This window comes from Hypomesus nipponensis, chromosome 10, assembly GCF_054491055.1.
Source record: "Hypomesus nipponensis isolate SF chromosome 10, ASM5449105v1, whole genome shotgun sequence".
NCBI classification, from domain to species: domain Eukaryota; kingdom Metazoa; phylum Chordata; class Actinopteri; order Osmeriformes; family Osmeridae; genus Hypomesus; species Hypomesus nipponensis.
Window position 1 is genome coordinate 10,628,376 of NC_140370.1, and position 22,600 is coordinate 10,650,975.

Genomic DNA, 22,600 nt, shown 5'->3' on the forward strand with positions numbered 1-22,600 from the left:
AACCTCATCATTCCCATAACACACGCAGACACACACTTAAACACAACAATAAGGTGATGATCAGAGAGTTATATTTACTCCCTCTCAGACAAACAGGAACACAAGTATGTTCTTGTGTGTGTGTGTTTGAATGCTTATTTAGAAGGGTGCATGCATATATGTGTTCGAGTCTTGCATGTTTGCAGCCTGTTACATTTCCTGCTTTTGGAAAGTTGGGTTTGTAAACCTGGATGTGATTATTCTCAGTCCCTCCAGACTGAAACACTTTTAGTCTACGTAAAACAAAATAGTGGAAAATTAAACAAAAGAGAGCCAAGTTAGATAGGTAGAGAGAAAGGGGAAAAAAGTTTAAAAAAAGGTTGGGAGAAAGAGAAGGAGATAGCATGGGTTTCTTTCATTTAGAAGGGGGGGGGGGGTCATTCCTCCTCTATGAGTCACTCTTGAGAGAGACCAGATCCCCCCCCCCACCACACAACTGTTTCTCTCTCACACACACACACACACACACACACATGCACACTCATATACACACAAACGCCGGTCCCTCGCTTTTCTCCTCTCTGTTTAAGGAGACATTTTGCCCTGGCCAAGTCAGGGAGAAGTTGAAGTGTTTATATAAAACCCTGGTCAGTAGTAGCTTTCCCTCTCTTTACTTCATACTATCCTGCTCTCTTCTCTTCCTTTGTCCACCACTCTTATTCTCCCTACCTATAAACTGTTTAGCAAGTAAACAAGTTACTGTTATGTTCTCCTCAATAGTGCTGTTACTGGTCTCATATTGTGGTTGTGAGGTTGGGCTGTATCCATAATCAGCCGAACACACTTCCACTAAACACCATGAGCACAGACAAACACACACTTCTAGATTGCACCCTGCTATTGTTATTAGTGTAGATTTGTACACCATAAAAAATGGCAGTCAAACTTGCACAATAACTTGACACACAACGTTTTATAAATGTGTGAGTGTAAACCAGCAAGTGTAGACCTCCCACAGAATGACCACCAACAAAAATATACATTCACCACTCAAAAACGCATTTATAAACATCCAGGACAGATAGGCAGTGATATTGAGTTGTTAAAAGTGTATACAGGACTGACTGAGTGTATAAACTCCCCTCCATCCATGTGTCTGCAAATTAAAACCAGACAGCGCAGAGGCCGATAATCCTTGTGGTTTTGGAAAGAGAGAGGGATTGACTAAATTCGTATTTTTTATGCAGTTCTATTTTAATCAGAAGTTCCACATGTGTCAGATTACAAACAAAAGACCAGATAAACTCTAGCTCAAAAACATGAAAGTAGCACCGTGCGCCGGAGGTTACGCACATATCCACTGCAAGGTACTGTAATAACGTTATCAAATTTTTTTGTAGTAGCGGACGGACATGGCAACCTGTTTATAAGTGTGTGTGTGTGGGGGGGGGGCTGTATGTATGTCAACGTTGAGTTTTCAAATTCCAAGTGAAATAAACAACATACACACACACGCACGCAGATTTGGACGAATGGACCCACGGCGCCTCCAAGTGGAAGATTTGAAGAGCATCTGTGAACCCGTACAGGAGGAGGGATCACGGCGACTGAGTTTGGCTGAAGAGGGAGGGCGAGCGCCTCTTCTGCGGGTAGCAAGCGCGCACCAGGGACTTTATCATCGTTTTCCCCTTGAACACATTGTATTCCGTATTTCACAAAGAGATGATAAATTGACCGACAAAATATTGCTGTCTGGAACGTTACTGTGTGGAAGGTTAGGTCTTCGAAAGTTTGGTGAGTAACTTTTACGCACGCACATCGTCCGCCAGCCTCTCACCTTCCTACTTTTCTTTCCCCTTCTCCTTTTCTCTCTATCTTCCTGAATGCTGTTCGTCGTCATTCTTTTTTATGGCTCTGTTCTAAGTTGACTGACGGCAGTAAGGGAACCTGCCATTAAGGTAACTATACTTCTACTCAAACCTGGACTCGATCATGTTTCCCAAAAAATCAAACCATATTTTCCAGAATTATTTTTAAAGACCTCCATCAGAGGCCATGGATTAAAAATACTTGTAAATCAATTAACAGTTTAGGATGATATTGTGAAATGCAGTACTGTCTGACTGACTGACTGACTCAACGCTGGCACCAAATACCCCCTCTTCTCTGCATCGTATTCCCACATGTTTCGATGTCTGACCACTAGAGGGGGCAACAGTTACGCGCCTGGTGCGGAATGTAAAAACTAATTGGGAAGGCCCAAATGCATCCAGTCTTGAGTCTTGACTTCACATTAGTTGTCATCAGGGCTCTCAAGTTCTCCTTGAACTGCGGGAGGGGGGTTCGATGGTGGAAATGCGTGAGAAATACAAGGTGTTGCTTGAGAGCTTAAGAAATGGCTGAAATGTGAGTCTCACAGCAAATGCCTGAAACTCGAGAGCCCTGCAAGTTAGTTGTCATCCTTATTGTACTTACCATGTGCGGCCACCATCAAACCATCGACCTAAAGGATTGACTGGACAGCCCCCTTTCTCTAGTCAGAATAGGCCAGTGAATGTTTTGCAGGAAATAAGTTGAATGTAGTATTATTGAAAAAATCATACTTTAAACTTTTCATTTGATGTTCTAAAGGTTAGGTCTGTTTCTCTGTCTGATGGACATGGACATTATTTTCATGTTGTTGCCATGGGTTCCATGTTCTGCTGTCCAGAGTTGTGTCAACAAGGGTTGTGTCAACAAGGGTTGTGTCAACAAGGGTTGTGTCAACAAGGGTCTCTCTCAATTGGACTAGAGAGAGAACAGTCACACATTGAGACCAATCAGTCTTTGACTCAGATCTCTCCATCATGCAGGTGGAGAGGATGATGCTGGGGTTAGAGGTCATCACATTGTGCTTCCTGTTTGGAGCTGTGGTACAAGCCCAGATCACCACAGACTGCACCAGTAAGTTTCCAAATGCCAACTCCTAATTTTAACACAAAATCACATTCAGTCAAAAAGGATGTCAGTCAACCTAAAGTTGAGCAGATAATTTCTAATTGCTGTTGTACTGCAAAAAAAAAAGCTGGCACTGAACAGGGAAGAAATCATATAATGGATGGATACAATTTTGAAGACACTTTTAGACGTCATAACCAGGCTGTGTGTTTACCCTTCCAGAGAAACATGACTGTGTTTTGGATGTATATTTTGTGATTGACACGTCTGAGACCATCGCTCTACAAGAGCAGCCTCCTGGAGCACTGGTCGAGAGCATCAAGGTTGCTGCTTGACTATCACCATCTATACTGACACCCACATTTAGCATTCCATTGTCCATTTCCTATAATATAATTGTGTATGATAATTATGATATGACATCACATAGTTCAGTTCAGGTAGATGCACCCATAGCCCTTTAGATCTCTGTGCAACATCATCACTTCCACTCAACAATTGTTGTAACGCAGTGTGATAACATAAATGTCACTCCATCCTCACATCATAGAAATACCTTCAATATGTTTTAATGATAGATAATGATGAACATCGTTATGTGTGTGTGTCTGCATAGACGTTTGCAGAGCGCTTTGCATCGCGTCTTGAAAATGTGGAGTACAAAGGCTTGGTGCAGATGCGCTGGTCCATCGGCGGACTGCACTTCTCCCAAACACAGCAGGTGTTCAGTCCCATCACGTCCAAGGATACCTTCATCCAGGTGGGGAACGCTCACTCACGAACTGTGGCACACGCTCTCAAAGACACACGTACCCCTGGGGATGATATCAGTCACATTCATGTACTATGGTTGTTGTTGTTGTTTATGATAGGCTGTCCGGGGAATCAGGTACCTGGGTAAGGGCACCCACATTGACTGTGCCCTCAACAAAATGACCCAAGAAATGGTGAACAATCCATCCGAAAGTGGCTCTCGGAAATTCGCTGTGGTCATCACCGATGGTCATGTGACGGGAAACCCCTGCGAGGGGATCAAGGTGACGGCAGAAAGGGCACGCGAAGCGGGCATCAAGATGTTTGTGGTGGCGGCATCCAAGAACGTGGACGAGATGGGTCTGAAAGAGATCGCCAACTCTCCAGCTGCCGTGTATAGGAGGGATTTCATGGCTGTGGACCTGAGCCAGGGCAGGGCGATCATACAGGACGCCACCATCGACCGCATCATCCAGACCATGGTACCACACACAAACACTTGCACACACACACACACGCAAATATGCACATACAGAAACACACACCAAATGACACACAAACACACAAGTCACACTCACCAAACACACACACTTGCACATAGACACATCAAAACATACACAATCACACTCCAAACCACACACACCAAACGCATACACATGCAAACACACATAAAGAAACACACTCACCAAACACACCATGTCTTGATCCTGGGTTACGTGCATTTCTAACACTGGTCTTTTTCCGTTCACAGACCCATCTGGCATATCAGGAGGTGAGTCATAAGCTGCTGTTAAAGGGTTCTCCAGCAGGGGGCAGCACCAATTCACATCCCGATGTTATGATTGGAACTGCATGGATTTGTGTCTTGATGCAGAGAATCGCAGTAGACCTACACTGTGATATAATGGTGTAATATGATCATGAAACAAGGTTTGGATGATGTCTCATTTTTCTCCCAGTGTTATGAGGTGAAGTGCCTGGAGACACCAGGACCTCCCGGCCCAAAAGGACACAGAGGGCAAAAAGTGAGTTACTCACAACCACACACACGAGCACATACATACCAACTCTTAAACACTGCACATTTATTTTACTCTGTTGTGTGTGTTTTCTAGGGGGCCAAAGGAGACAATGGAGACCCTGGCCCTAAGGGTGACAGTGGGCGACAGGGTGACCCCGGTATTGAGGGACCCATCGGTCAACCCGGTGTCAAAGTAAGATTACACGATTCCTTCAGTCTTTCACACTCAATACATTCTCGTAATGATTTGTGCTGTATTCAGTAACTTTTGTCCCATCCTTTTATCCTTGCAGGGTGAGGCAGGTCTGAGAGGCGAAAAGGTGAGTGACATTTTGTCTGACAAATCTCAATTATCAGATGAGTATTTTTTCGATATGAATTCTATTCTACTCCCTTATTCACAATGATGCTGCAATATGGATTATTGATTTGTTGTTGTGCTGATGGAATATGTGCATCCTGTGTTTTGTTACAGGGAGAAATTGGATCTGATGGGAAGAAGGTAGGTCTCCATACATATCCATCATGTTTAGACAGTATGTTGCCGATTGCAAATAGTCAGTCAATCATCACCTAAATCAGAGTTCTGATTTAGAACTCTTCTAAATGACCTCTCGCCTCATCTCTCCCTTATCAGGGCGAAGGGGGCCTCCCAGGACGCAACGGGACAGATGGACAGAAGGTAAGAATGGAGAAGAAGAGGAGAGGAATGGTTGGGGAGGAGTAGGAAGGACTTCAGTCAATGGAACCTTTACTGTGGGAAGTTTTGATGGATGATGGATTGTATTTATGTTCTGCCACTCCCTCTCTCTATTTCTCTCTGCATTTGTCCCTCTGTCTTTCTCTCTTAGGGAAAAATTGGACGGATTGGTTCTCCTGGTTGCAAAGGAGACCCAGGTGACAGGGTAAGAATACTGTGGGTTAGATAACCACTGTATGTGTTCATGGGACATTGTAGACATTTACCAAGGGGTTTAAGATTTGGGTGTACAAGAACCAATGTTTTGGTAGGTTGTGTGTGTGTCTGATATGTTTCTGTGTTTATTATGTGGCAGGGTCTCGATGGTCACCCTGGAAACGTCGGCGATCCAGGACTGCCTGGCGCAGAGGGAGAGAAGGTACAAGAAATACACGCACACCAGACCATTTACTCCACTGTTACCTAGCTACATAGCTTACTGTGTGTGCTCTGTCTCCAGGGAGATTCAGGTCGCCCAGGAAGATCAGGCCCACCTGGCTTAACAGGAGAGGGTGGACCGAAGGTAAACAGGAAGTGACATCCCAACATGTAGCCTATCGTGTTGACCTGAGTCTTGTAGCTACCAGTCACAACATTGAACAGATCATTTCAGAACATGAGCCTCCCCCAGGGGTTCATGTTGCTCCTCATGAGGTCCAAGATTAGATTTGATGAGGTCAGAGATTAACCATGTTGTTTTTTCATAGGGAGAGAGAGGGAGTCCTGGCTCACCTGGCTTTCCAGGACAGAAAGGTTCTCCTGTAAGATACCACCCCCCCAAAACATACACACACACATAAACAAACACAAGGTCTCTCTTTGTGTGTACATTTATGAGTGTAATCTTCTCTTCTAGGGAACTAATGGAGGACCAGGATCTAAAGGAGAACCAGTAAGAACATTTTGACCTCCCTGTGTATTCTGCATGTGTGAGTGGTGTGGTCTGGTGTTGGTTGTCTGATGGTTATTCGCCTGTGTAGGGAAGAAGAGGAGACTTCGGACCAAAGGGAACTCAAGGACCAGATGGATCTAAAGGAGAACGAGTATGTTCCCCACTCCACACGCACAATCAAACACACACACTTGAAGTTAGTCTCCATGATGTTCGAGATAAGCATTCAGGGTTCTCTTACCAAGCCAGCCGATAATATGTCGAGGAATCAAAGTAAGTATCAATGAATCAACGTTAATAAACGCCTTTCTGTGAAGTCAGTCTTCATACCACTATATCTGTGGGGTTGTAGACATAACAGTGCCTACCTCTGAAAGTGCTTGTGTGTTTCAGGGTGAGGGCGGGCCTGAGGGGAAGAGAGGTCTTCCAGGCGAAGTAGGAAACAAAGGAACCAAGGTAATGTCTAGTGAATCCATAACCCCGATCCCCTCCATACAGCCTGGACACTCAGCACACCCAGTTCACCAATCCACAGCCAAACTCCTCACCCTCTTTTCTCCTATGCCACATGTGCAGGGGGACAACGGACTACCAGGGCCAAGAGGCCTTCCCGGTTCCCCAGGAGAACCAGGAAGAAACGTGAGTTCACCCGTGTGTCTTGGTCTGTTTAGACTGCTTTCCCCAAATGCTCCAGAACTCATCATCACTCATTTCCAAGTGACGTCATTCAAGAAGCGTTAGATTGACCTCAGAACTGTAGGGGTGGTATTTTTGATTCTGTGCTCAACACTATTTGTCTGATAGGGATCCCGCGGTGACCCAGGGGATGCTGGACCTGGAGGTGAAGCTGGTGCCCCTGGACCTAAGGTACACATCTGTGTTTGGGTTTGTGTGTGTGTTCCACATGACTTAAGATGTTTTCATTTGGTATTTGGTGTGACATGTCTCTGTCTTCATCTAGGGTGACCAAGGAAGAGCTGGTTTCAGTTATCCAGGACCCAGAGGACCATCGGTACAAACACATACATACACGTTCACCCAGCAATGTCATATTCTAACTAGTACAAAGCAGTCTCTCACACACACTTATAAACCAATCAAATAAATATGTGTGTATGTGTGTGTGTGTGTGTGTGCGTGCGCACAGGGTGAACGAGGAGGGAAGGGTGTCCCTGGCCCCAGAGGAGGCAGAGGAGATTGTGGACCAAAGGGAAGTCCAGGAATCAAAGGAACTCCAGGAAAAGAAGTAAGTAACATGTTCATCTCATCTGGACTGAAGAGCTGAATAATGTTCCGGCACGGTCTCTGTCCAACACGCCTCTCTTTGAATCACAGGGTGATCCGGGATCACAGGGAGAACCTGGCTCAAGAGGACCTAGAGGAGAGGGAGGAACAGACGTAAGCACTAACATACGCACTAACCCATATCACACAGTCTACACTTCACCTAGATGTTGTTTGTCTACCAGTCTGAACTAGACCCCATTTCATAGAGCTAATGACTAGCCCACAACACTAGAATGACATGTTGTGATTTTGTCTTCCTCTCCAGGGAGATCCCGGCCCTCAGGGAGACCCTGGCCTTACAGTAAGACCATCTCCTTCCACTGTACCACGTTTGTCATGGACATTTGATGTTGTCTGAGCGTGATGTCAAGTGATTTCATGTGATGTTCTTGTAGGAGTGTGATGTGATGAACTACGTTAGAGAGACCTGCGGCTGCTGTGGTTAGTACTATAACTGAATATCTAAAACAATGTTCCTTACAGTGTTCCTGTGTGTGTATACGTGTGTGTTCACATGTAACCAAGTGTGATTGTGTGTCTTCCTACAGATTGTGAGAAGCGATGCGGTGCGTTGGACATTGTGTTTGTAATTGACAGTTCAGAGTCAGTCGGTCTGACCAACTTCACTCTGGAGAAGAATTTTGTCATCAATACCATGAACAGACTGGGATCTATGGCCAAAGACCCCAATTCAGAAACAGGTAAGCAGGCTCACTTTGGTGTGTGTTTGTGTGTGTGCACGGGCATGGGCACATGACATGTGTTTGTGCATGAGTGTGTGTGTGTGTTTGTGTGTAGTAACAGTATATTTCTCCTCAGGTACTAGAGTGGGTGTTGTACAGTACAGTCACAGTGGAACCTTCCAAGCCATTCGTCTGAACGACTCCAAGATCGACTCACTGTCTGCCTTCAAGGTACACACACACACGCACACAACCACACGCAGATAGTATATTCCATTCCTCTCTCACACACCCTCCTACATTCTGATTGGCTCCCGCTGCAGGATGCGGTGAAGCGTCTCGAGTGGATCGCTGGTGGGACTTGGACCCCGTCAGCTCTGAAGTACGCCTACGATAACCTGATCAAGGACAGTCGCCGAGCTAAAGCCAACGTCACTGTTGTGGTCATCACTGATGGACGCTTTGACCCGAGAGACGACGACACGCTGCTCACCTACCTGTGCAGGTACCATGAGAGTGTGTGTGAAATGTGTGTGTTGGGGGGTGGGGGAGGGAATCAATATGGCAACTCTCCAATGTGTGTGTTTGTGTTTGTGTGTTTGTGTGTGTGTAGTGATCCCAGTGTGGATGTGAATGCTATTGGTATTGGGGACATGTTTGAGAAGGAGGAAGAGAGCGAGAGTCTGAAGAGTATCGCCTGCCAGAGAGAAGGCAGGGTGATGGGAATGAAACGCTTTGCTGATCTGGTGGCCGAGGAGTTCATCGACAGGATAGAGCATGTGCTCTGCCCAGGTACAACACCCCCTCCCAAAAAAAACCTTTCACACACATCCGCTTGTCTAGTCTATAAGAGCTTTTATGAAACGGAGCCCGCTCTTTCTGTCTTCTCATCCAGAGCCTGTCATTGTCTGCCCTGACCTTCCCTGTAAAACCGGTAAGTTTGTTTTCATGTTGGGGGGGGGGTAGGTGTGAATGTTGTCTTTTAGCTGCCTACACATTGCCGTGGGACCCACCTTAATCGCAATACTCCAGAGCCAGAAAAACGATTTTCATCCAAAGTATCCAGCATTGGGTTTGAGTGTCAACTGCAGGTCTCGTAATCTAACTGACGTCATCGTATCATTCCGTGCTTAGCGTAACGTTGCGTACTATCAGGGTCCATTTGATTTGACCCAGTTGGGTCTCTGCTGCGTCGTGGTGTGGGACTCCGCCCACTCTAGCTTTCCACCCACTTGTTGCAGGAGGGGGTGTGTTGGATGGTCTGGTCCCTCCCCCCTGGGAACCTTTGTCAGAGGAAGGCAGCCCCTTATTGGTTCCCACCACTGTTGGGGGCGTGGCCAGTCTGCTGAGCGGTCTCAGTGAGAAGCAGTATGGGGTTGGCGTGGCGACCATGGCCTACACAGCCCAGAGGGCCAAGCTGTCCCAGGGACCTGACAGGCACCAGTGGACCCAGCTTTTCATCGATTCTTTCAAGCTAGTCTACGGTGACATTATGGGAGACCCTGAAAAAGCCCTAGGACTCTGCAAATAGTTAAAACCATGCTAGCCAGCCTTAGACTTAGTCTCTGCTTAAATTTTAACTCTGTCATGACAATCTAAGCTCTTGGTGTTTTTGCGGATAATAATGCACTTTAACTCACCCATGGGCATTATAATCTATAGGGTCATCATTACACTTCTGTTGGGCAAAAATCAAGAGTATTAAGCTTTAAAATTGGACCAAATGTCAGAAAACAGGTGGACTTCTTCAGACTTCTTGGTTGTTATCCATTGCAAATCGTCCCTTCTTAGTTGCAATGTTTACTTTTTCTCATGAAACCATCATGGAAATCAAACAATTATATGACAGATATTTCTCTTTCCATAACGAGCAAGGTTTTCCATTCATTGGAACATGGTGATGTCGCCAGTCCATCACACACAGAGCTCAGTGAAGTGAGCTCAGGCTGAGCCTGTATGCAGCCATTCATAGATGCCTGTGTTCACACCCATGTTTCCACCGTGAACCACACCACTAGCCTTGAGTCACTCTGGAAGGATTGTTTTGCAGTTTTGCACATCACCATAGTTACTGCTATCCCTGCTATTACTTTGACATCCTGTTTTTCTCTGAATGTCATGGTGGCGCTGGCTGAATGCATTACATGTTTAGGTTATGAATGGATGGCTGTGATGGATGGTTGTGATGGATTGTAGGCTAGAAGTTTATATGTGAGTCATCCAGCACCCCAGTGTAGCTAAGTTACACTGCATGGGGACTGCTTGATGCAGGTTGGAAGAGGATCAAATATGTAGCCGTATTCCAAACATCCAAATAATACATTATTATTATTAATTTAATTGATAATAATAATTTGCTATCGTTTTACTGCATGTATGTAGTTTTGTTTGTATAGGAGAATGAGTAAATGTTTGGCTGTGAAAATATTGATCTGTGAGAGGTCTCAGAGAGGCAACCTTACTGTATTACTGGCTATGACTGCAACATGCTAATGTGACATATCTTTTAAATTGTGTATGTTTCATGAAGTGAAATAAAGTTCTACATCAAAGTGAACCGGTCATGTTGTTCTGACGTGTTACTGTTGGTGTGATTCATTCATTTCTGGTGGGAACTGAATTAGGAGTGTCTTTGGTACATGTAAATACTTGACGTTATTGCTACATCATATGGGACAGACATTTAAAAGGGGTTCACATTCCTGTGTGCGTGTTTGTGTTCCAGAACCTGCGGTGGCCAGCTGTGTCCAGCGTCCTGTAGACGTGGTGTTCATGCTGGATGGTTCCGAAAGGATGGGTCTGGAGAATCACAGACGGGCTCGCACATTCATTGAGAATGTGGCTCGCCGCCTCACGCTAGCCAATGACCAATCCGATGAGAGGAATGCACGATTCGCCCTGCTGCAGTATGGAAGCCAAACAGAGCAGAGGGTGGAGTTTGCGCTTACACATAATCTGACAGTGATCGCTGATTCGCTGGCCGGTATGACGTACATGGACTCATCCTCCTCTTTGGGAACTGCTATCATCCACGCCGTCAACAACCTTGTGATGTCGCAGGTAAAGAAGCACACACAAACACACCTACACACAGGGATTGATTGCCACTGTGTGAACCACAAACCTGGATGACGCAATGACAGTCTACTTTTGAGCGCTTATCTACAGTACATCAGCTACTACTAACCTGAAACCATGTCCAAACATGTCCATTCTGATGTCTGTGTGTCACAGGGCAGCCGTTTGGCACGTCGTAATGCTGAGCTGTCGTTCGTGTTCATCACTGATGGCATCACTGCCAGCGAAAGCCTGGATGAGGGTGTTTCTGCCATGAGGAGGGCAGAGGGAGTTTCCACGGTGATTGCCATGGGAACTGACACAGACCAGGAAGTGCTGCATAAGGTCGCATTGGGGGACCATTCGGCCATCTTCAGAGGGGCAGACTTCACCACCCTGGAAAAACCCAATTTCTTTGACCGCTTCCTTCGCTGGATATGCTAGTGAGCATCTAAGAAGCTCAATACCATAGAATTAGAATAAGTAGAACGAAAACAATACACAAATTATTAAGTCCATGGACATCCAGGTTAGTGGCATTGTGGCAATTACTGCATGTTTACAGCACTGAGAGAGCCATAATTATGATCAGACATATCAGTATACCCAACAGTCTAACTAGGGCCAACAGAAGGCACACAAACACCATAAATAGTCAATTGGAATAGAAATGTCTGTTATATTCGTTCTAATTCTATGGTCAGCACTGCAAACCAAAGACACTCAAAGTAGAAAAGGGGTGTACTGATACTGAATGTGTAGAACTTCAATTGTAGGTGTTCTGTATTTTGTTTCATTTTTATTTTGTAGACAACTCCCTGTGTGTCGATATCACTAAGTCAGTATTTACACAAAAGGTGCTAAAGTAGACAGACAATGCTGTCTCCATGTTTGTCAAACAGTTTGACATCAATAAATGGCTCTTATTGTTGTTGTCTTTTCTAGACCAGACAATTTGAACATCAAATGTCTGAATTATTTGCTCTATACCACACATGCGCACCCTCGCACACACATACACACACACACACACACACACAAGTAAAAATGTTCAGTGCATTTGTAAACATGAAGTATAATAAAGCCAACTGTTTTGAGCCCATGTGTGTACGTGTGCCCATTCACATGCCTACTGCATTTGTATTTATGTGTGCATTTGAAATGTTCATATGTGTTGCATCTGGTTCCTTTTCACTTTGAGGTGAAACATCTGTGTCCATTCTAGACCGCTTGCTCTGGATCAAAAATAACCTACAGGCCCTGTTCTCATACACATTGGCTCCCAGATATCTCATAGATGAGAGGTCAATCAAAACTGTTCTGGGAGATAAGCCAATTTTAAGGGTTCAAACGTTTTAACCAAAGAGTTTTGAAATTGAACCTTAAAAATGTTTTACAGTCATTGCTCAGGACCCTAGGATGTGCAGTGCCGCGTGTGTAGATGTTTGGCTGACCGATTAGTGATAAATAGGCATAGGGCCTACATAAATGTATCTCGCAAAAGGCTGCCAGCTGACCGTACTGTAAAAAGTAGATAAACTCACACTTGCTCCATAATGCCCTCTGCTGTTTAAAACATACTGCATAGGAAAGCTACTCCATTTATGATTGTTGGGAAATTTACAAGTAGGCCTATAAATAGGTATTCATAATTTAAAAAAAAATATATAAATATAATTAGGCCAAATTACTCACACATAAATGCTATGCTCCCAATACTAAATGCGCACCATTGCAAATGTTAGGCTAACCTATGGGACAACATGCTATGTTCTTCAAACACAATTATATCTCATATCATACAGCCTACACGTTAAACTTTTTCTGGTTAACAAAACGAGAAGCATTTTAAAGGTTGAAGTATAGTTTATCATGATTTAGTTTCATTAGTGTATATGCAAGCATCATCTTAAATTCGTATTGTAGACTACATTTTGATCACTTGAGGACACCGTAGAAAAGAAATTGACAGCCTTTGACCCAAACGAACACAGTGTAGACTTTCCTAGGAATGTCCACTTTGCAAACAAATCTACTTAAATTGTAGGCCCTAGGCTAAAATAACGTAATTGCAAACAGTTACGGCTACGATTTGTGGGTGAGTAGCAAATTTGATGGTGTAAAAGCGTTTTGGTGTGCAGACTTGTTCAATGTGCTTTAGCCTACTATACTGTCACTTATGTTCGAAATTAGTCAGGCGCACTGATTTAATTGAGCGTTGTTTGTTGGTTTATGCAGTTAGTCGATCTTGGTCCAAGGTTTATATTCAAAGAACTAGGCCTAACTGTAATTTTGGACGCAGAAGTAGTTACGTCATACCAACTCATTACGATACTTTGGACTATGTGAGAAGGACATAACTTGAGAGTAAAACCTAAACATAATTGCTGTAGTATGGAGGGGGACCCTATATCTGCCCTGTGCACGCCTGCCTTGGTGGTGGATGTGGACATTGTGAAGAGGAATTCTGACAGAATGAAAGAACGCTGTCAGAACTTGGGAATCCAACTGAGACCACATATGAAGACCCATAAAACTCTGTAAGAGGCAACCACACACGTGTAAAGAAACTATAACACACACCTTTATAACAAATTACAGGGTTTTATGATTAACTACAGATGCCAATCAGTCATTTTATCTGAGTTTGTCTTGATGTGTGTGTGTCTACTAGTGAGTGTGCTGACATAATGACAGGAGGGTCTCGGAGATGCATCGTTGTCTCCACTCTTGCAGAGGCCTGTTTCTATGCCGACCATGGATATGATGACATCCTGTATGCTTACCCTCTACCCTTTGACAAGGTAGCCTTCTCTTACCCAATGAAATGGTACAATACACCCTTCACAGCTCACCCTACAGTTTGTTTGTGTGTGTGTGTGGGTGTGGGTGTGTGTGTGCGTAGGTGGAGCGCTGTGCTGTCCTGTCAGAGAAGTTGACCGTATTCCAGGTGTTACTGGACCACCATGATGCTCTGGACCAGTTGAGAAAGAGACCGCTAGGGGAGGGAAAAAAGTGGCAGGTGTGGCTCAAACTGGACTGTGGCAATGGGAGAGGTGAAGAATGCTTCGTTCTGTACATGTCAAACCCTGGAAGCTGAAGTGGAGTTTATGTCTGATAATGTTCCGGAGTGTTCTGTTCCATAGCTGGCGTGCTCCACTCTGAGCCTGAGGCCCTGCGATTGGCTCAGGCCATCTCTGAGGCTGATGAAGTGAAGCTGACTGGGATTTATGCCCACTGTGGGAACAGCTATAATTGCAGAGGGGTGGAGCAAATACAGACAGTCGCTCAGGATACCACCACATTCACTCTGCAGTTCATAGAGAAGTAAGGCCCACTTTTAATAACGACACTCTTGACTTTCAGACAAACACACATTCCGTATTATTCCGTGTGAAATGCTGAATGTAGTTTTTTTTCTAATAAAGGTTTGGATGTAGTTTGGAATAGTCTGTGCTGAACAGTACGTAAGACACACAAGGACTGCTTGTCTCTCCACAGACTGAAAGGTTTGGGCATCACTTGCAAGTCTAGTATTGGCTCCACCCCCTCCTGTAGCCATCCTGTCACAGACATGGCCAAACTCAGCGAGGTGCACCCAGGAAATTACACCTTCTATGGTCAGTGATAGAATATATGTGTGTCCTTTATATAAAGTCATGAATCTCTTCAGAACAGCCTAAATGTTAAATCCCTTTTTACTGTTGTCTTTATTTGTAGATGTTCAGCAGTCTGTGATTGGCTCTTGTTCTCTGGAGGATGTGGCTGTGAGAGTGCTGACCAGGGTCATAAGTCACTGCCCTCACAGGAACCAGCTGCTCGTAGACTGTGGCTGGACAGGACTGAGGTACCACAGTTGTCCAGAAAACAATGTTGCTTAATTTATTACAACTGTTTTAATCTTGTTATTGTATTAACTTCCTGTTGACTTCTCTTAGCCTGGATGGAGCTGGAAAACTTCCCACTGGATATGCCATGATTGAAGGACACCCAGACCTTAGGTACTACAGATGCCCTCTCTCCATCACAGACTAGACAGAAGTGAATCCACGATTATACAACTATCTGTCCCCTTGCAGACTCCTGTCTATGACCCAGGAGCATGGCAGAGTGGAGTCCATCTCAGGGAAGCTGGATTATGACAGATTCCCCCTGGGCTCCCTCCTCACACTCATCCCCTACCATGTCAGTACCACTGAACATTACAGAGCCATTGCATTGAACTGTATTGGCTGCAACTAAAGCTAAAGTTTTGAAAAACAACCAGAAAAGTAGCATTTTATTGTAGTGTACATTCCAACTTTGTTTTTTGTGTTTGTTCTTCAGTCGTGTGCAACAGCCATGATGCATCCTGTTTACCATGTTCACTCTGGGGGTCGTCTAGTGGAGAGATGGACACCTACACGCGGGTGGTGATGGGATGCAGTGAAGCACTGTGGGGATGGAGATGTGGTTTTACACTAGATTATGGATGTTAACTTTAGAAGGCATCAACACTTGTTTAAGTGAAATAAAAATGCATGTACACTTACATAAGTTTCGTTTAATCGGTTGTTTGTTTAAATGAAACCTTTGTTTTTCACTTTGTGTAAGTTCTGTTGGGATATCTCGTGCAGAAAGTCACCTCCTACCTACCTATAAAGTTATAAGTGCACTGTCAATTGTATGGAATCAAATGAATGTCAAATTAAACACAGCGAAACATATTTAATTTGGTAACGTGGTATAGCCCTTCTTACTTCTTGAAATGAGAAGGGCTTGACCACGTCCCAATGGATGGTGGGAAATGTTGTTTTATTGCATACTAGAATTTGATTGGTCAGATGGTGAACTTTCACTTATCACGTGGTTTAAAAACTTTTATATGGCGCGCTGGAGCTGTCATGAAGTAGACAGTGTAGAGTTTGTGTCTCATTTTTAGCCCAGTTTTATTATTGTTGTACATTGTTGTACATGTTCTTGAAACACGTTTGCACGAAACTAGTTCAAAACAGTTGAAAGGCAAGTCACGCGGTGCAATCGCAAATGTAGTTGATGCTTTGATCATTCACATTCTTCGAAAACCTTTTCTAGCTAGCCGTACGGTATCCATGCATGCTTGTTTTGTCTGTCTGGCAAGAAGTCTAAAGCGATACAGTACTTATTGGCGATTCTTTGTACAAAGCCTACTACTGATGGCTAGGTTAGTCATTGTTTTTTCTTTTTAGGGATGAGTGTATTGGAAGTGAGGTTCGTGGGCGATGGAGAAGTTCTGGAGCACATAGTCGACAAACAAGACGGTAATGACCATGACACAAACTTAACATCCGAATCAGCTCTGTATCTTTTCATCCACATCTCAGCAGTCATTTATGTTAATGTTCGTGTGTGTACGCAGGTGTAAAAGGCAACAGTGACCAGGTGCAGAAGTTAGTGATCTTCAAGAACTCAGCAGGTCGGTGGAGTAGTAAAGAGGATGACGAGGGTGAAGATGAAGATGGGGTCCTTAATGAACAGCACTATATCCAGTCTTTGGGAACAGATAATACAGAAGGTGTGTGTGTGTTGAGCTTTTGTGTTATTATGATGTGAGTACGTAGTGTATAGATGTGATGTATGTGGGACTTGTAGGAGCTAAGTGAGTATGTTGCTCCATGTTTCTTTAAACTATAGACGGAGAAGAATATGTATCTGGGGTAGCAGGGGCCTCTGTATTCACCTTCCAGTCTATCAAACGTTCCCACAAGTTGGCCCAGACAGGTAAGACTTCAGGCTACACATCTTACATCCTACACGTCTCTCTTTCTTTCTGTGTGTAGCTAACCTGTATGCATGATAATACCCACCTGATCTCTGTGTGTGCAGCATCTGAGTTGGCTCGAACACCGGGCAAGAATGTGGCTTTTAGTCTAACGGCTGACTCTGAACTCCCACCACCTACCCGTGCTAGCCGCAGTAAGTCAAGCCAACCCAAGCGTCCTTATTGAGGTAGTGTGATAACTTGAACTATATTTGTATCCATGTTTTCTCTTGTTTATTTGGCATCCCTCTCTCCCTCTCTATCTTCTCAAGGACATGTGAGTGATAGCCGAACCCCTCAAAAGGTAAGACTGAGTGAAGCAACAGTAATACCAATGCATACCAAAGTCCCTTTTGGTTACAAGGACAGCTTTACTTGCAGTTGACACGATTTATTGGAGCTTTACTATAGTGCCCGCTAAGTGTGCCTTTCAATACCGTGACTGTGCTGCTTTCCTTTGAAGGGTAAGAAGGTGCAGTTTGTCTCCACAACCCCTCATAGACTCAGAAAGAGACTGACAGGTGGGGTACTATGTTGGCTCATCAGTTCTACCAGGCTTTTAACCACCATGGCAAGTCCAGTTGTAAACTGTTGGTATTTGTGTTTTCACAGCCCCCAGCCTCAGGTCAGACAGTGACAGCGAATTGTCTGCTTCTGACTCTGGAGAGGAGGAGGATGGTGTAGAGGAAGAAGATAAGGGGAAGACCGAGGAGAAGGAGAATGTCAAGCAGCCCAGAACTCCTAGTAAGCCCCAGTCTGCTGCTCTTTACAAGACCCCAGCTAAGAAGAGCAAGAGTGCCCCTGAGATCTTGAACCAGGTGTCTGTCTCTCCTGTACTGTACTGTACTATACCATGCCGTACTGTTTTGTTTCTGGACTGTAACTGTGTTCCTTCTGTAGCCCAGTCTAGTTGAGGAGTATTTCGAGGCTCATGGCAGCTCCAAGGTCCTGACATCAGACCGCACTCTTCAGCGCCTCTCCACTCCAAAACTGGACAGGGTTTGTTGTGGACTCTTTAATCCACTTGCCAGGTCTAAAGTCAGATGTAAGTACTCTCTACATGTCAGCAAACTGATACTTTTTTTTTACGTGCATCCATTTTTGTGTAGGAGACATTGTTCCGGGTGTTAAAGGATAAGCCCTCCTGTTACTCCTCTGAGATCCAGCAGCTTCACAACAAACACCAGAAACACTTTAACAAATGGATGCTACAGTTACAGTACGTTTGCATTTTGGGCTTGCTTTTAAAATGTGTCCCAATTTAGTTTTGTTCAATCTGTTTGTGTGATGGAATCTGAACAAAAACTGTTGCTTGTGTGTTATGCAGGTTGGGCTTCAGTGTCTTAGTGTATGGCCTTGGCAGCAAGAAGCCTCTCCTAGAAGAATTCCGTCTGTCTCATCTCTCTCAGGAGATTCACCTGGTGGTCAATGGATTCTTCCCCTCTATTACCCTCAAATCAGTCAGTTCTGACCCGGTCATTCAGCACGATTGTGCATCATACCTCATGTAAAGTATGCTGAAAGCAAGCAGGAATATGACTGTGGGTTATGTCGGTTTTCTTCTGCAGATCCTGAATTCTCTGACTGCTGAGGTTCTAGAGCATGAGGGAACCTTCCGGAACCCTGTTGATCAGATCCAGTTCATCGCCACATCCCTCAAAGACGGTGCGTTTGTGTTTTGTCTTTTAGTTGTAACAGAAAAAGGGGTTAGATTTCGTTTTTGGTGTGCAAGATATTTTCTGTGTGTGTTTTTCATTAGACCCTGACCTCCATGTTTACCTGATCATCCATAACATTGACGGGCCAATGCTCCGAGGGGACAAGACCCAGAGTGCACTAGGACAACTGGCGTCTCTTCCCAACATGCACCTTGTGGCTTCCATCGACCACATCAACGCCCCACTAGGTATGTGTGGACTGTACCGAAGCACTGGGTATATGTGTCTGCGAGAACTGTACTGAAGTGGCTTCACAATGACTGTGAGGCCAGCTACTCTGTATAACCTGTATGTTTGTGTGTGTTTTTAGTGTGGGACCAGTGCAAGCAGAGCCAGTTTAACTGGCTGTGGTGGGAGTGTGTGTCATTCCAGCGCTACATTGAGGAAACGTCGTACGAGAACTCTCTCCTTGTACAGCAGACAGGGGCCCTGGCTCTGTCCTCACTCACACATGTCCTCCGCAGCTTAACCTCCAACGCCAGGTAACGCATACTTGTTTTGTCACCTGTGGCTCTTCAAAGGAGATCAGATTTACCATGCTCAATGCAGGGCCACAGGGTGTTATGAGTATCATCTGTCTGTTACTGCACAGGGGCATCTTCAGGTTGCTGGTGGAGTTTCAGATGGAGAACAAAGACAACCCTGCATACACAGGTGAATAAATAAGCTGTCTTTCTTGTAGTATATGTGTGGGTGTCTTATTTGACGAGTGAATTATATTCAACGTTTGTATGCTTGCGTTGTCTAGGTTTGTCGTTCCAGGATTTCTACCAGCGTTGTCGGGAAGCGTTTTTGGTTAACTCGGACCTGACACTGAGAACCCAGCTCACTGAGTTCAGAGACCATAAACTGATACGAACACGAAAGGTGAAGATAACACCCTAACTGCATCTACATATATACACCTAATGACTAGTCCTTTAATGGATGTACTACATGCTGTTTTGGCCCTGGCCTGTTGCCTTCTCTACACTAAATCAGACCATCTGTCTCTGGCTGACTTGTCTTTTCTTCACCCAGCATGCCGATGGCGTAGAGTACCTGCTGGTTCCCGTGGATACGAGCACACTGACTGACTTCCTGGAGAAAGAGGAAATGGATTAAAAAGAATGAAGGTGGATCATCTTCTGCCGTAGAGTTTCTGTGGATTTCTCTTGCATGAATGCATCCTCTGAGAGAAGTAAAGGTCCCTGGGAAAGTCAATATATATTCACACCAGCATATATATATATATATCTTTAGTATATGTAAGATTGAGATATCCACAATATCTAGTTTTCAAATCTATGGAAATCTGAAAACATGAAGTAACATTATGACTGAGGTACAAGTCATAACAACCCTCAGAGGGTGCATTACTGTTGTCTTACAGGCAGAGGGTATGTGTGTGTTCGTTTGCATGCATGCATACTCATGTCTTTAGAAATCTTTATATCTATGTATGTCCAATTTCAGTAAAATGTTTATTTGCATCTCAGATTTCTTTATTTACACAAGGCAATAATACAGGCATATTAATTCTTCATCAAAGCACAATGCAAAACATATTCAATTTATGTTCAAGAAAAGGCTGTCATGCTGTTATACTCACTGTATGAATATAACCAACACAGGGCATCAACTTTGCTCCTAAAACAATTTCATGTAAAGAATGGGCAATTTGGAGGGCTGGTAAAACTGTCCAGCCACTAGCACAGCTGGTTAGTGGCAAATATAGTTTCCTTGGTGCATCAGATGCAAAACACAATCCACATCTCATGGGAATTATACAAGACAGGTTGGGCACATCAGTTTGGTCAAAGTTATAAAGTGTGTCAACCCGAAGTGTGTTTGTCAGTGCTCCATATTAGTGGTTCTTTCTGTTAGCAAAGTGTGTGACAGAGTTTCACAACTAAATGTGTATGTTCTGAGTTTGTTCTGTGTTGCAGTGTGAACAATGCGTAGCTCTTCTTCATCCAGGTCCTTCAGCAACAGCAACACTGCCTCCAGAGTGTGTGTCTAAGTGATAACACCATCACATCAGTCATCACATACCCTCACAAACAGGCTTACAAATACACTGATCGGCATACAGTATCAGGACAATGCAGTGATTACCTTACTGGCCAAAGGCCTGGTCTCCCGGGTGGATGGGGAGGAGAGGGAGGGGAACTTGTCTCTGGGAAGAAGCTTCATCCCCAACTGCTCGCGGATCTTACTACAGAGCAAAGTGTGAGGGTTAATATCCTGTGTGTAAGAGGTGATACCACTCATTCATATAACACAGCCCAGCACCTCAACCTTGAGTTAAGTAAAAAGGTGGGCCTCACTTGGTTTCCTCCATGCTGTAGTTGAGAGAGTCACTCTCTGTCTCCACATCTGTTTGGCCATTGGTGGAGGGTTGGTTCTGAGCTGTAGAAGGGGGTGTGGTTATCTCATCACCCTCCACCAAGGAAAGTGCAATCTCCTCTTCTGTTACCACTGCATGTACACACACACTCTCAGATGAATACCACAAACTGTTTTTGAAGCTTCAAACACAACAGAACTCCCCTTCACAGAAATCTCCAATAAAAGAGAGATTTATTAGACCTACCCTGGTTGTCTAATTTTTGTAGGCGAGGCAGGCTGCGCAGCACAGTGAGTCGGTAGTGGCTGGGATCTGCTCCGCAGCAGGGGTTCTCAGCTAACCAGAGCACTCGCAGGCGTGTGAGTGGGCGGAGATGAGAGAGCTCGGCAAGAGACGGGATCAAGTTCCTTCTCAGGTAGAGCTCACAGAGAGACAGGCAGCCAGCGAGAGGTGACAGAGATGCGATACTATTCACACTGGAGAACAAGGGACGTTTTAGACCAGATTTTTGAGTGGACCAGACAAGTCTAAAAGTGTATGAAACCACACATTCTTTTGATTTAGCTTGACAGTTAAGTTTAGCTTATCAGTCTAACCTTAATGTGTCTTTCTCTCTTCGTGCGTACCAACACCCCCATACTACCATACTATTACAGTACAGGAGATACTAGACATACTATATTGTATGGTAGTATGGGTCTTGGGACGCACCACAAGCCTATTTTAAATGTGTTCGTTTTGTCCCAGTCTCTACATATACTTAGCTCTGAGAGATACAGAGACAGAGCAACATGGACCAACCTAAGTGTCAAAACCTCGATGTTGGGTATCTGGGAGAAGATGGAGATCTGAAGAGACAAGAGTTACGTTGATAAATGAGACTCGGCAGAAGAAAAGGGAATGTTATTGACATCACAACTCAACGTGAAACACAATACGAAAGCACTCACGTCAGTCAATTTGCAGCCCCTGTGGACAAAACGAATTGAAATGTTTAATGACGACAACAAGCAACATGTTAATATTACTGTACAGATAAACAGCTAGGTAGCTCTTGCCTGGCTAGCAAGCTTTGCTAGCTTTTCCCACCTACCAGCAGTTTAGTTTCTTTACACTGTCTAGATCAGATGCCTTAGCCTTGGCAAGCACTAGCTTCCGTGTGAGTTTCATACTGTTGCAATCTGCGAATATTTTGCACAATCGTTGTTTGTCGAAATAATTTGCTTTTAGCGGTGGGACTACATTGCAGACTGGCTCAGTAATGCGTTGCTGTCTGAACTGCGCGATTACGCATGCGCTTAGCCTCTATACCACGATCTAGCGTCTGTAGTTACTTGGTTTCCATTCTCCCATGATAACACTGGCGATATTATTTATAAAGAATATTTACGCTAAACAATGTGCCGTTATTTACAACAATATTATT

General features: G+C 44.4%; 4 protein-coding genes across 7 annotated transcripts; 3 read left to right on the forward strand and 1 right to left on the reverse strand.

Moving 5' to 3' along the window:
• Nucleotides 1-1,579: 1,579 nt before the first annotated feature.
• Nucleotides 1,580-12,445, forward strand: col6a2 (collagen, type VI, alpha 2). 3 transcript variants are annotated; one of them, XM_084706769.1, is made up of 32 exons: nucleotides 1,584-1,773; nucleotides 2,832-2,922; nucleotides 3,139-3,239; nucleotides 3,533-3,676; nucleotides 3,789-4,151; nucleotides 4,421-4,441; nucleotides 4,629-4,694; nucleotides 4,785-4,883; nucleotides 4,984-5,010; nucleotides 5,166-5,192; nucleotides 5,328-5,372; nucleotides 5,542-5,595; nucleotides 5,746-5,808; nucleotides 5,890-5,952; nucleotides 6,137-6,190; nucleotides 6,286-6,321; nucleotides 6,410-6,472; nucleotides 6,715-6,777; nucleotides 6,898-6,960; nucleotides 7,126-7,188; nucleotides 7,283-7,333; nucleotides 7,469-7,567; nucleotides 7,657-7,719; nucleotides 7,874-7,909; nucleotides 8,004-8,049; nucleotides 8,157-8,309; nucleotides 8,428-8,522; nucleotides 8,615-8,796; nucleotides 8,905-9,083; nucleotides 9,187-9,225; nucleotides 11,017-11,351; nucleotides 11,526-12,445. In XM_084706769.1, exons 2-32 carry the CDS (start codon nucleotides 2,841-2,843, stop codon nucleotides 11,790-11,792), a joined length of 3,042 nt encoding a protein of 1,013 aa, XP_084562895.1. In that variant the 5' UTR covers nucleotides 1,584-1,773; nucleotides 2,832-2,840; the 3' UTR covers nucleotides 11,793-12,445. The 3 variants fall into 3 exon arrangements, with proteins under 3 accessions (XP_084562896.1, XP_084562897.1, XP_084562895.1); XM_084706770.1 differs by lacking the exons at nucleotides 11,017-11,351; nucleotides 11,526-12,445 and adding an exon at nucleotides 9,533-10,160 and having other exon boundaries at nucleotides 1,580-1,773; XM_084706771.1 differs by lacking the exons at nucleotides 11,017-11,351; nucleotides 11,526-12,445 and adding an exon at nucleotides 10,167-10,855 and having other exon boundaries at nucleotides 1,581-1,773.
• An 861-nt stretch (nucleotides 12,446-13,306) lies between these two features.
• On the forward strand, nucleotides 13,307-16,067 carry LOC146271647 (D-serine dehydratase). Its single transcript, XM_084708018.1, has 10 exons — nucleotides 13,307-13,446; nucleotides 13,742-13,888; nucleotides 14,023-14,152; nucleotides 14,254-14,404; nucleotides 14,495-14,675; nucleotides 14,850-14,968; nucleotides 15,069-15,195; nucleotides 15,287-15,349; nucleotides 15,428-15,533; nucleotides 15,675-16,067. The coding sequence occupies exons 2-10, from the start codon at nucleotides 13,743-13,745 to the stop codon at nucleotides 15,762-15,764; spliced, it is 1,113 nt and encodes a 370-aa protein (XP_084564144.1). The 5' UTR covers nucleotides 13,307-13,446; nucleotide 13,742; the 3' UTR covers nucleotides 15,765-16,067.
• Nucleotides 16,068-16,204: 137 nt separating this feature from the next.
• orc2 (origin recognition complex, subunit 2) lies at nucleotides 16,205-20,317 on the forward strand. Of its 2 annotated transcripts, XM_084708016.1 has the most exons (17): nucleotides 16,205-16,349; nucleotides 16,556-16,627; nucleotides 16,726-16,881; nucleotides 17,001-17,087; nucleotides 17,193-17,282; nucleotides 17,400-17,431; nucleotides 17,591-17,648; nucleotides 17,740-17,945; nucleotides 18,028-18,126; nucleotides 18,237-18,346; nucleotides 18,455-18,587; nucleotides 18,696-18,792; nucleotides 18,887-19,033; nucleotides 19,156-19,327; nucleotides 19,438-19,499; nucleotides 19,594-19,712; nucleotides 19,866-20,317. In XM_084708016.1, exons 2-17 carry the CDS (start codon nucleotides 16,558-16,560, stop codon nucleotides 19,947-19,949), a joined length of 1,722 nt encoding a protein of 573 aa, XP_084564142.1. In that variant the 5' UTR covers nucleotides 16,205-16,349; nucleotides 16,556-16,557; the 3' UTR covers nucleotides 19,950-20,317. The 2 variants fall into 2 exon arrangements, with proteins under 2 accessions (XP_084564142.1, XP_084564143.1); XM_084708017.1 differs by lacking the exon at nucleotides 16,205-16,349 and having other exon boundaries at nucleotides 16,372-16,627.
• On the reverse strand, nucleotides 20,308-22,451 carry cfap410 (cilia and flagella associated protein 410). The gene is made up of 7 exons (XM_084708019.1): nucleotides 22,268-22,451; nucleotides 22,125-22,143; nucleotides 21,976-22,022; nucleotides 21,421-21,650; nucleotides 21,155-21,305; nucleotides 20,943-21,042; nucleotides 20,308-20,843 (listed from the first exon to the last, which is right to left on the reverse strand). Exons 1-7 carry the CDS (start codon nucleotides 22,342-22,344, stop codon nucleotides 20,679-20,681), a joined length of 789 nt encoding a protein of 262 aa, XP_084564145.1. The 5' UTR covers nucleotides 22,345-22,451; the 3' UTR covers nucleotides 20,308-20,678.
• Nucleotides 22,452-22,600: the final 149 nt, after the last annotated feature.

Excerpts from the sequence above, each read along its gene's own strand:
- col6a2 (XM_084706769.1), top strand. The coding sequence starts at position 2,841 with ATGATGCTGGGGTTAGAGGTCATCACATTGTGCTTCCTGTTTGGAGCT. Across the intron at positions 2,923-3,138 it reads GATCACCACAGACTGCACCA|AGAAACATGACTGTGTTTTG; the intron begins GTAAGTTTCCAA and ends TTACCCTTCCAG. Across the intron at positions 4,695-4,784 it reads AAGGACACAGAGGGCAAAAA|GGGGCCAAAGGAGACAATGG; the intron begins GTGAGTTACTCA and ends TGTGTTTTCTAG.
- LOC146271647 (XM_084708018.1), top strand. The coding sequence starts at position 13,743 with ATGGAGGGGGACCCTATATCTGCCCTGTGCACGCCTGCCTTGGTGGTG. Across the intron at positions 13,889-14,022 it reads ATGAAGACCCATAAAACTCT|TGAGTGTGCTGACATAATGA; the intron begins GTAAGAGGCAAC and ends TGTGTCTACTAG. Across the intron at positions 14,969-15,068 it reads AGGAAATTACACCTTCTATG|ATGTTCAGCAGTCTGTGATT; the intron begins GTCAGTGATAGA and ends CTTTATTTGTAG.
- cfap410 (XM_084708019.1), bottom strand. The coding sequence starts at position 22,344 with ATGAAACTCACACGGAAGCTAGTGCTTGCCAAGGCTAAGGCATCTGAT. Across the intron at positions 21,651-21,975 it reads ATCGAGGTTTTGACACTTAG|TGTGAATAGTATCGCATCTC; the intron begins GTTGGTCCATGT and ends CTTGTTCTCCAG. Across the intron at positions 21,306-21,420 it reads ACAAAAATTAGACAACCAGG|TGGTAACAGAAGAGGAGATT; the intron begins GTAGGTCTAATA and ends GTGTACATGCAG.
- orc2 (XM_084708016.1), top strand. The coding sequence starts at position 16,558 with ATGAGTGTATTGGAAGTGAGGTTCGTGGGCGATGGAGAAGTTCTGGAG. Across the intron at positions 16,628-16,725 it reads CATAGTCGACAAACAAGACG|GTGTAAAAGGCAACAGTGAC; the intron begins GTAATGACCATG and ends GTGTGTACGCAG. Across the intron at positions 17,283-17,399 it reads ACCTACCCGTGCTAGCCGCA|GACATGTGAGTGATAGCCGA; the intron begins GTAAGTCAAGCC and ends TATCTTCTCAAG.